This window comes from Sapajus apella, unplaced genomic scaffold (assembly GCF_009761245.1).
Source record: "Sapajus apella isolate SASKATOON/1434 unplaced genomic scaffold, GSC_monkey_1.0 scaffold45, whole genome shotgun sequence".
Classification (NCBI taxonomy): Eukaryota; Metazoa; Chordata; class Mammalia; order Primates; family Cebidae; genus Sapajus; species Sapajus apella.
The window spans coordinates 17,925,150-17,937,182 of NW_022436985.1; the positions used below are offsets into that span (position 1 = coordinate 17,925,150).

The 12,033-nt window shown below is 33.6% G+C and overlaps 1 protein-coding gene across 1 annotated transcript in view; it reads left to right on the plus strand.

Annotated features, from left to right (window-relative positions):
- The window catches only part of ANTXR2 (ANTXR cell adhesion molecule 2), a 165,918-nt gene extending 155,801 nt beyond the window's left edge, over positions 1-10,117 (plus strand). Inside the window, exon 17 of the mRNA XM_032239821.1 lies at positions 8,255-10,117. Coding sequence (XP_032095712.1) covers positions 8,255-8,293 — 39 coding nt within the window. The 3' untranslated portion in view covers positions 8,294-10,117. The remainder of the gene's footprint in view (positions 1-8,254) is intronic.
- Positions 10,118-12,033: the final 1,916 nt, after the last annotated feature.

Sequence of the window (12,033 nt, forward strand, 5' to 3'; positions counted from 1 at the left end):
AGGAGTTGGGGTCTGTATACCTAGGCAACAGCAAATATGACAATTCCTACTGTTGTCATATTTTCACCTCTTGGTCTATTTAACTGCGGAGTAGTAATGTAGTATCAGACATTTTTCTTCAGGTATCTCCTTTCCCTTCTTACTTTTTGTGAGGCTCATGAGAAGGTTTTGCCTGCAACGATTTCTGGGAAAATGTCAATAAGCTTCTCACTTTAAGATACACTAATTTATTGCCTGAAAATTACTAGAGTGAAATTAAAGACTCTGATTGTGAGTTTAGCCTTTGCTATGACCAGATTTTTTGTTTGTATTGTATCCTTGATACATTCTGATTATTCTTATACCAAAGAAAAGTTTGTAATAAAATAAAGCTTCCACACAGAGCTGTGCTCTAAGTGATGAATCGAAACTGTTAATACATTCCAATTTGTAAAGAATTATATTGTGCTTACTTTTGCCTAGCAGGCAAAAAAAATGAAGTTTTCAGTCTTCAGACAGATTTATTTTCAGAAGAACTTTGGGATTATGTGAAGAATAGTATGGTTTCACCATACTTGCATGTATAAACCTCAAGTACATATTAATTTTTTCAACTTAGTTCAGTTTACGTTCAAATTAATAATAATTTGACAATGTCTGTCTACAGAGCACCTCATTAAGCCCCTAAGAGATAAGAAAAAGCAACATAGGAAGCATATGGTCTTATTGCATAAAGCACAGGTTTAAGCAACTCTTTGTTGGAGGATTGTAGAGATTAAGAGGAGTTTGAATGTTCTCCATGACTGAGAAAGTTAAGAATCAAGAAAGAAACCTGTATTAGTTTATGTTTGCTTATACCTAGTCTACTTTTAAAAAGTATTGAGAAAAAAAAAAAAAAAAAAACACAGTCAAACCTCAGAAGAATAAAAATAGGTAAATAATAATGGGCCAAAGTCAAGATATAGTTATAACAGAAAATCTACACTAAGGTTAGCAATTACTTTTAGGAAATCTTTTAAATCTGAGCTTCCTAAAAGCCAATGCATAAAGAGGAAGAGGTTAAGTTGTAGAGTTGCCATTATATAATAAAAGGAAAACATATGAGCTTACCAGAATTGACAAACGTTTTCCTAGCCCTGAACACCAAGGAGGATTGGTCCTTTAATATTAGTGTCCTCAATAGCAGTTTTCCAGAATGCATAATTCTCTTCATATGACCAAAATTTGTAGGGCTCTTAATATAACCCGGGGGGGGGGGAAGAGAGAGAGACTAATGTATTGTTTATGCAGTTCTATGAGAAGATCTAAAGAAAAGTAAAGAAATCAAGTCTATATACACAGAGAGTTTACTAGTGATCTGAGTTGATACAGGCATGATCTGGACTAGTAGTTATCAAACGTGTCACTTTTAGCACAGACAAAAATATTATACCGAATTGCAATTTTAAAAGATAGATGAAAGTGGAGCATTAGGTTTGAGAGGCCTGCAGTTGTTCCTACTTGTTCCCTTCTCATGTACTGCACCAGCCACGGTGACCTGTGAGGTACCTTGCAAATGCCACAGGACTTCATGGCTTACACTGTGATTAAACCATTGACCTAAAGAAATAAATGGCTATCATTCCACTTAGAGTCAACTGAGAGCAGTTTTGCCAATTGACTGGGACAGAAAGGATTCTAACGTTATTACAGATAAATACCTGAGGTATAAGTATTCTATATTGTTAATTGCACAGAGAAATTATATGCCCTAGATATTGGGAATGTGATTAAAAGTTTGCTGTAGTATGAAAATTAAAAAGCCTCCCTTATATTTATTTAAATATAATGAACTCCAGCATGCATAGGGCATAAGGCAGGTTTTACATGTGTACTGACATTTACTTATATACATACACACAAACACATTTTTAAAAATTAGATAGCCAGCAATCCCATTATTGGGTATATATCCAAAGGATTACAAATCCTTCTACTATAAGGACACGTGCACACGAATGTTCACTGCAGCACTGTTTACAATAGCAAAGACCTGGAACCAACCCAAATGCCCATTGACGATAGACTGGATAGGGAAAATGTGGCACGTATACACTATGGAATATTGTGCAGCCATCAAAAACGATGAGTTTGGGTCCTTTGTAGGGACATGGGTGAAGCTGGAAACCATCATTCTCAGCAAACTGACAGAAGAGCAGAAGATCAAACACCGCATGTTCTCACTCATAGGCGGGTGTTGAACAATGAGAACACATGGACACAGGGAGGGGAGCACTACACACTGGGGTCAGTTGGGGGGAAATAGGGGAGGGAGGGTGGGGGGTGGGAAGCTGGGGAGAGATAGCAAGGCGAGAAATGCCAGATGTAGGTGATGGGGAGGAAGGCAGCAAATCACACTGCCACACGTGTACCTATGCAACAGTTTTGCATGTTCTTCACATGTACCCCAAAACCTAAAATGCAATAAAATAAATAAATGGGAAAAATAAATAAATTAATTGATTTAAAAAAAATTAGATAGCCAGTTGTGACCTTGCCAAATGCTTGCACAGGCATTTTACTGAAACACTTAGAATTTTGTATGATAAGAGGAAAATGCTGACCATAGATTATAAGATTTATTAATAAATCTTCTACCATATAAATGTGCTCTTGAGTTGAACTGCATTACAGTGAGTACAACAGGATATTAACTGTAAAATACAACCCAAAGATGAGTAAAAGAGTTAACTTATGGGCCCATTCAGTGCTGAAAAACTTTGGCATAGTTGGAAGTTAGTGGTGATTCCAGAGAATGAGTAGTTAATAAGTTCTTGGGCTGACTTTTAAAAGCATAAATACAGATGTTTAAAAATGATTGCATGTTTGCTGAATGAATTCACTGTTTGAAAACTAATGTTACTTTTTAAATTAGCAAATATATGAATATGCAGAAAAGGCAAAAAATAGAATGCAAGAAGTCACATGATATCCCATTATCCTGCAGCATGGCTGTGTATTGTCTGTTAAAGTCTTTTACTTTGGGGGCATATATATTGTATAATTACAATCACATCTATGTAAAATTCGTTGTTTGTTTTTAGTTACCCTTGTCTTTCATCTTCAGAAAGTTTCCTTATTTTTAATGGCTATGTAATAGAGTAAAATAGATGAATCCGAATTTATTCAACTAGTCTCTGATTGTTGGGCAGAAATAAATACAAATTGAGTATATTTTTGACTTTTATAAAAATCCTATAGTAAATATTTTAAAATCTCCGTCTAGCTATTTCATTAGGTTAGATTCTTAAAGTGGAATTACTGAGTCAAAGAATGTGTAAGCTTTTAAAGACCATTTTTATATACTTTGCTTTCCATATAGTTTTTGACAATTTTACTTTCACTAGCAATGCACAAAAGTTCTTCTCTTGCCACAGAAATTCACTAATTAGGCAATGTTTTCAATATAAGTTTGCATAAAACAATATTCTTTAGAAGGGAGACGGTTTTATTCCTTTAAAGCCATAATTTTTATTGGGCAAATGTTCCCTTAACAAGATCGTAATTTAATGATTCAGTGATTAATATATAAAATATGCTAAACTAAAAATAATATTTAAGTTGGTAAACATACCCAGAGCAGTCTTACTTAGATTAAGTTGCCTAATTCCTTAATATGTGGAGAAAGGTCAACTACAACATAGTCAATCAGTATCTGAAAAATTATGATTTCTAAATTAATGTATTTTAAATGTATTTTGCTATAGGATAAAGTCAGTGATAAAGTTATCTTTATTCTGACTAATCTTAATTTTTATGAATATTTCATAAATTCTACTTCTCAAAATTTATGTCATGCAAAATTAATAAATTTAGCAATGTTTTTATTGAATACAAAGAGTATTATAGTCCCAAACCAAAATAAGGTAATATATTTATAGTTCATTTTTAAATTAATGCAGACTCTAATTTAATTCAATTTTATATTGGCTAAATGTTGTTAAAGTTTATGCTTCAGTGATTTATAAGGCATGATATCAAATTCAAGTTGGTTGTATTGATCGCCTAATTGAGTAAGTAGTGTGGGTGCTACCAAAACATGACAACAACAGTACATTCAGATTTTACTCATGATTTACATGTATAATTAGGGCATGATTTTAAATCAAGAAAATTATTTAGAAATATTATTTAAATGTTCAGAAAATAGAGAAAATATTTTCTTCATAATTATGATTATATATTACATGTTATTCACCAAACACTTATGCCACCTTAGCTCCAGTTTATTGAATTATTTTGTAAAATATAGGCATAATATTACACATTCATTCATTTTAACTCTTGCTCATGGAAATCTTATGTTCCTCTATTTTGGCATATTAAAATTTTAGAATGGTTTATTTTAGAGACTATATAATCTTGTCACCTGATACTAGTATTAGCCTCTGTAATATAGGTCTATACATATTCTTCTATATATTTCGCTTACATTTAATAATGTCTTATTAAACTACTTACTTAACTTTTGTTATTTTTTAGCACTTGTATTATTTGTTATAAAAGTGAAACAAGTCTCAGAAAAAGAAACATGATTAACTAATACTACTTTTCATTCTGTACAGCTTTTTAATGAGTGGTATGTTCAAGTTATTTTATATTGCATTAACTTGCTACCTTGGTAACATACGTTTATTGTGTAGGCATTTTTTAAGCATGAGGATATGACAGACCTGTAAGCCTTGTCATATTCCATTCCCTACAAATAAAAATTGCTCTGCAGTGTTCTGGCGTAGACTTCTTGCCGTAACATAAATGGCAGCCCAAACATCCATGACCTTAAACATAATTAGCGTTATCACAAATATGTGTTTTGTAAGCTAGTATTGGGTGTAGTTGAAGGATGATGCTATCTAATCATGGTCACTTACAACCGGATGTGTTGCCTTGATTTTAGAATTTTCTGGTAAGCGGATGGCAGCAGCCAATATGAAATAATTGCCTGGAAGTAAGACGCCTAATGGAATACTGAATAAAATATTTTCCTCTACCCAGAAGGTCATTTTTCTTGATTCTTCTTTCATACCTTTTCCTCTTTTTTGCTACTCTCATCTGTTTTCTCCATATTTTCTTCTCTCCTTTTCCACTATTTTTCTCCTTGCTAATCCTCTTTCTCTTCCTCAGATCCATACTTACTCTATCTTCCCATTTTTGAGATCTGGCTAATAACAGTATCCATTTTTTATTGACAGTTTGCTATACGTCAGGCACTATTTTCAGTACTTCATATATATATTAACAAATTTAATCTTTACAACAGCCTTAAGAATAGGTCCATTTTTTAATCTTCATTTTGCTAAATAAAGGAACTGAGGTATACAGTCATTAGGTTGCCCTTGGTCCCACAGTTAAGAAGTGGCAGAGGCTGGAAGACATACTCTGTCTTTAGAGTGCTCAGATTTAAATACTGTTATCTTTCCTTTTAGATATTTGGGCACACAATTATGGCACAGTGTAGTATGGCTATAGTGGAGATGCAGTAGAGATCTTTGAGAAAAGGAGCCCCATGACTGGGAAAACTGGGAAATGCTTAGCAATAACTTTTTGTTGTTGTTGTTGTTGTTGTTTTTTTGGAGATGGAGTCTAGCTCTGTCTCCAGGCTGGAGTGCGGTGGTGTGATCTTGGCTCACTGCAACCTCTGTCTCCTGGGTTCAAGCGATTCTCCTGCCTCAGCCTTTCGAGTAGCTGGGATTACGGGCACATGCTGCCACACCCAGCTAATTTTTGTACTTTTAGTAGAGATAGGGTTTCACCATGTTGGCAAGGATGGTCTTGATCTCTTGACCTCGTGATCGACTCACCTCGGCCTCCCAAAGTGCTGGGATTACAGGTCTGATCCACTGTGTCCCACCAACAGTAACTCTTCAACAAATTTCCTGAAATCACCTACTTTAAAATTTTTGAACAATAAAATTACACCTAGATATTATCAGCTGTTGATAAAAGTAAAAACCACTGAGTCCATGATTAGAAGGGGAGAAGAACAATTGCTTTTTTTTGTTAATGAGTGTTTTTTAAAACATATAGGTATATATTGCATTTAATAAGTTTTTCTTTTCTTTTTTTTTGTTTTTTTTTTTTTTTGTTTTTTTATTGGTGCTTAAATCTAGAGACATTTGGCAGCTAATAGTTAATACTTAATACCAAGCTTTAGAAGAATTGTAATAAGGACTTCAGAGTCAAAATTAACAGAGTTTTCTTCACTCAAGTTTCCATATCTTTAATTAAACCACATCAAATGAAGTGAATAATTTAGGTATGGAATAATTGAGGTATTGAGGTGAATTTGAGAATTCGGGTAGACTATGAATCTCACTTGTTAAACTACCCAATTGCTTAAAGTAAATTAATAATCTACTAATCATTACTAGTCATTACACACTAAATAGGGTGTACAGAACAGAAGTGATCACAGAAGAATCCTTGTATCTATATCGTTAATAAGTGATAAAGCACAAATGAAAATAGAGATTCATAAGCAATTATTTTTAAAATTTTACAGAAGAGAGAAAAGTTTTACTTTTTGATCTACAAATACACAAGAAAAAGATGTCATTAATTTATATCTTTGCTGTCATAATATCATTCCTCATATATTGGTTCGATTCTGGAATATTGACAGAGATAATATTTTAAATGTTCATCACTGTTGAAGTTGCATAGTTCCAATCTATTTCTCATTGAATACATATACTATTGTGCTTTAGGAGCACTGCTTTTATTCTGCTCAATTATTTGTGTATGATGTCAGTTTCCTATCTGTTCCTCTTAAAAAAGTATTTCTAACCATTTTGAAACATGACATGTTGTGAAAATAACATTTTTATTGTTTTATTGTGTTGTGGGAACACACTTAGCTTCCTTAGCTAATCTAGAGAAGAGCATCTCTTCACTTAATATGTACTCTAAAAATCTTGTTTGAAAGTTCTAGGTAACACAAAAATACAGTCTGAGTACATGACATATGACTTGTATCAGTAAGGAATTTTAACCTCATTTTAGTTTGATCATCTGTATGCTTTTTTCTTACTTTCTTTTACACTGATATGATTTGTAGACATTAACACAAGTAAGTAATAAAAATTGGAAATTGTAGTAATGATGTTGCCTCCAAAAATATTTAAAAGACAGATAATTTGATGCATGTTTGCCTTTTAGCAAAAACTAATGGAAACTCCTAGCTCTGTTTTGTTTTTATGCTTTTCTGTTTCTTCATTTATTTGTGAAATTTAAAATTTATTGAGCAGTCATTTTTGAGAGTAAAATGGACAAAAATTCTGCTTTTATAGTCCAGCCATTCTTCTTCAACATTATGTTTTGTTGCTTTTGATTTTCATTATACTTTAGTTCTAAAATCTAAAACATTTTGAGAGTAGTTATTGTAAGAAATATAGAAATCTCAATAGGGTGATAATCTTGATCCTATCTTAGAAAGCACTATGCTAGCTTTTGGCTGGCTGAAGAATCTGGAGATGATTTAGGTAGTACAGTGGATCTGTAGTATGGTACCAAAGAGAGGAAAGGAAAGTATCTTATCACTAATTGGATACTTTGTTTTTTTCAAATATTTCTTGGATTATTTATAATTACACATGGAACAGTGTGTCTGCACAACCTTCATAGAAGTGTTAAGAAATTAGAATGGCAAATCCTCTTTGGAAATGTGTAAGCGCAAATAGTCACCATTTGAAATGAACACATCATGGTGGAGTGCAGTGGTGAGAAATGGTCAATAAAAATGGACATGATTTTGCAAAAATCCTTCATAAAATGGAATTACAAAGAGATGGCGACTCCTTTCTTGGGATTCCTCATCCTCAGTCTCCTACTACTTACTAATTGTGATCATCGTGTATGCATTTTAGGAGCACCATATTATGTAAGAGAATATTTTCATTTTAATTCATTACACAAAGAAGCATATTGGGTTGTGGCTTTAATATTTTTATGGCTATGATAGTAGTGCTGTATTTTAAAGTAACAAAAATTATATTTCCATAATTGTTTTTCCATATTGATTCTATCACACCATCTTATAAGTGAACTTACTGTGGAATAGATCTGAATGAACCATCATGCTTTAACCCAAGGAAAAAAATTATGACTTCATTTATCATGTTAACATTGTACTTTCCTTGGGTAATCGTTTATCATATCATGGTAGGAAGACTAGATGTTCTCATCCTTTTTAAATAATTGCTTCAGTATTTCAATATGGGTTTATTTTTTTCCTCAGGGCCGGTGCATAAACTTCTCCCGAGTTCCATCTCAGTAAAAGGGAAGTAGGAAGACCAAGAAGGTATGAAGATGGCACATTTTCACATTGTTGATTTTCAACCAAATGAAAAAAATCAAGTGCATTTCAGAAGCTTTTGGAAGAGCAGCTTAATTCCTCTCAGTCAGGAAATGTTTTCTCTGCCTTCTGCTTTGCTTGCCCCAAACATTTTCAGACACTTGTTCTGCCATCTACATGGGAGATGATGAAACTCAGTGGTAACTCATGATTTATGACGTTGAAAATAAAGAGGAACATTGACCTGCACACTATGGTTTGTAAAAGAAAGTTTGTTTGATCAACAGCATGAAGATGATATCAAAATAGGGACTGCAAAACAAGTAGCCATGATGGGAGACAGGAGTTTTTTACATGGAAACATGGCACTTGTGTTTTTATGTGCCAAGATCTTCATCCATAGGCAGAGTATGAAATTTCCCACCAGGCTAAGCAAATAAAGAAGTACATTGCCTTATAGCTATGTCAGATCACAGAATCCTTCCAAGTCCCCTATCACAGTGTGCCTTACGGGAAGTTTCTGACTGGAAAATCTTGTCATTCTAACACTGAAAAGTGCACACGCATGACAAAATGTAGACAAGATGCCTCAAGGTATTGGTAGCAAGCCCTTTAGTTTTCGAAGACACCTTTCTTTCATTATGCACTTGAGACAAGAAAGTTAATAGAGCGTTATTCCACAGAAAGACAGCCTCTAGCCAAAGATCTTGAGTGGAGTACAAGGGACTCATGCTTTGTGAACTTGTCCCTGTGACTGGTAGATTCCCCCTTTTCCTATGTTTAGGATGTAGTAGTGCATAAAGCATTAATATCCATAAACATACCTAGAAGTTTGTTTTGCTTTTAATTTAAAGGAAGCAATAACCACAAAGCTTCCGCTCAGGGTTTTTTCTTTCTTCAAGTCTCCAAGGGCTCTTCAGCGTCACAAGCCAGCAACTCTCTTTGCATGAAAATTTCAAAGTTTAATTAATATAATTAAAAGCAACAGCAAGCAGCAGCCTGTGAAGATTTTGCTCATCTTTTTTATGCCTTTTGACATTGAATGACCTATTACTGTATGTGCATTACTTGGATTTTGAGGGTCACTCTACCTTGGTTATGATTCAGTAGAGGAAAAAGGCCTCCTTTCTTCAATTTACAAATTAAATCTTCAGGAGGGTCACCATCACAAAACATTGACGATGTATGTATTATAATTTTTTAGAAAAACCACCATCTTGTCACGTTGATGATGCCAAATTATGTTAGCGTGAGCAGAAACACTGTGGGGGAGGAAGGCAGCAGCCGAAGAAAAAAGCTCAAATGATCTAGTCACTTTTGATACTGTACTTCAGATGCGAAATGGATATTCGACTGGAAACCTGACAAAGCGCGCCTGCTTTGATGTGAACTGGTATAGACAATGACCAGTGGCTGGGTCAGTGGGATGTCTCTCTGCGAGCACAAAGGCTTATCAAATGACACTAAAAATAAGTTCAACAACCATCACATTGGAAGGGAGAAGGCGAACATTTCATGTTTGGCGGGCATGTGAGTGCACAAGATGGAAAGAGCGATTGGAGCATCCTGGTATAATTACCCGCATTGTGCTCTTCATGGAAATTTTAAAGGATTGGAGTGATTCTGTTGGTTGGTGTCCAGGTTTGTGGCACTCTTCCAAGAAGCCTTACGCACACAAACAAATATATAATTATCTATACATATATATCATCTAGCTTGAAACTTTTGCTCAAGTTTATTTATGTCACTGGCTGGCTGGATCCAAAGTCATGTGTCCACACATTCAAAATAAAAATTTTACCTGTGCGTGTGCTACCATTTCTTTAAGCCCACATAAAGCTAATGCCTTTTTGGGTCGAATATGCAGTTGTTCTGCTTAGTTTCAGGAATGGAATTCAATTCAGTTCCAGAATGTCCCTCATGTTTACAGATGATACTATTGGCAGTATCTGCATATGCAAGTGTAGCTTAGAAGCCTGATATAGTATAGCCAACCCTTTCTGCAGTGAGTTCTTACATCCCTTTGTTCTGCATTTGCATCTGGAACAAGACCTAATGCTGCTTCCTTAAATGTGCACGTTATTTTTGATGAGTGCACACCCATTATTGCTATTTTAATAGCATTGAGAATATTACAGAAGCTGAAGCTATGTTTCTTTCGTAACTTCTTTAAATTTATCTAGAATTATGTAGTATACTTGGATTTTGCTGTATTAACAATGCGTATTAACCTCTTCCTTTAAATGGAAAAATAACTTTCTATAGATTATTTTACAGCTACTAGCAAAAGTTCTCAGTGAAGAAGAAGTGGCAGTGGTCTATATGTAGACTAAAAAAATAACATTCGTAAAGTTCAAAGACTGATGGAATTTCATTGCCCTTAAAGATAAGAACCAGATCTGTTTTATGCTTTTCTCCAATCTTTTCAACTAACTAGCAGTTGAAAAGAATTTGTTTTAAAGAATGTTATTTTCTTACCAAAAGACCAGATAAAAAATCCCTATAATTTTTAACCAAAAAAAGATTAAAGCCATTTCTATAAATTTAATGACATTTTGTATTTTATATAGAGAAATAGCTTCTGTTTGATTTTCTGGACATGATGTCAGTCAAGATCTACTTTCTGTGTAAAAATGAGTAAGTCTTGCACATAATCCATTCGTGTTGCATAAGGTTGCAAAAACAATTAAGTGGGAAATGACTCCTAACTTATGTGTCTACTCTGCCTAGAAAGAAAGTTTTGAAGGCATCTATATATATTTCATAACAATGTCTGTTCTTTATGGATTTGATCCATAAATATTTATCTATCTGAAAACTTTGATACTTGGAATGTTTTCCTTAGAGCATTTGGTGCTCCAAGAAAAAACATTTGGTGCTAAGAGTTGCAGCATTGATGCCTTTCCCCAAGTTAATTCTATTTTAAAAAATTATATTTCCTTCCCAATGAGATGCAGAGTAAAATTTGAGACCCTCCATTGACTAAGGAGCAGCATCTGTCATCTATGGTTAATTACTATTTTGACAAAAATATAGAAGGTTTAACCCCCTCTGTATTTCAGGTTGTTAGAGAAGGAAGTAGTTTGCTTATATTTCCCTTGAACTTTAACCATTTAAATAATAAATTATTCAATATTTGTTATAATAAATCCTTACTAGATATAAGATTTAGTTGTCTCTGTGAACTTAACTTTATTATCTAAATATCGCTAACCATAGTTTACTGCTCAGAGGCAGATATATTTATTTTAAAATTGAAACAAATTATATATTATGGATAATTGTTTAAAACATTTTGATAGACCAGCTTATGTATATTATTTTTGAAACTTAAGAAGGCAGAATATAACTAGGTCACATTTACAAGTATAAAGAATTATAACTTCTTCCTCCATGCATATATTGTATTTGGTTAGCTTTAACTAGCATCACATTACTTTAGAAAGTTTTTTAGAGTTTGATTACTACTGGGAAATTTTGGTGAGTATATGTACACAGGAGAGAAATAAATGCATTATTTTAATCTAAAAACAGAATAACTCAGGTACATCTGTTACGTAGTTAAGGAAAGAAACAGGCAGGTGAGGCTGGAGAATGTTGTCTATTTGTAGGAAATGAAGTCAGTGTAGATGCATATTCTAGTTGCAGAGTTAGATTAATATTGTGCTTAGTGAATTTCTGTGTCATATTTCTGAGAACACTTTAGTATATTTCCACACTTA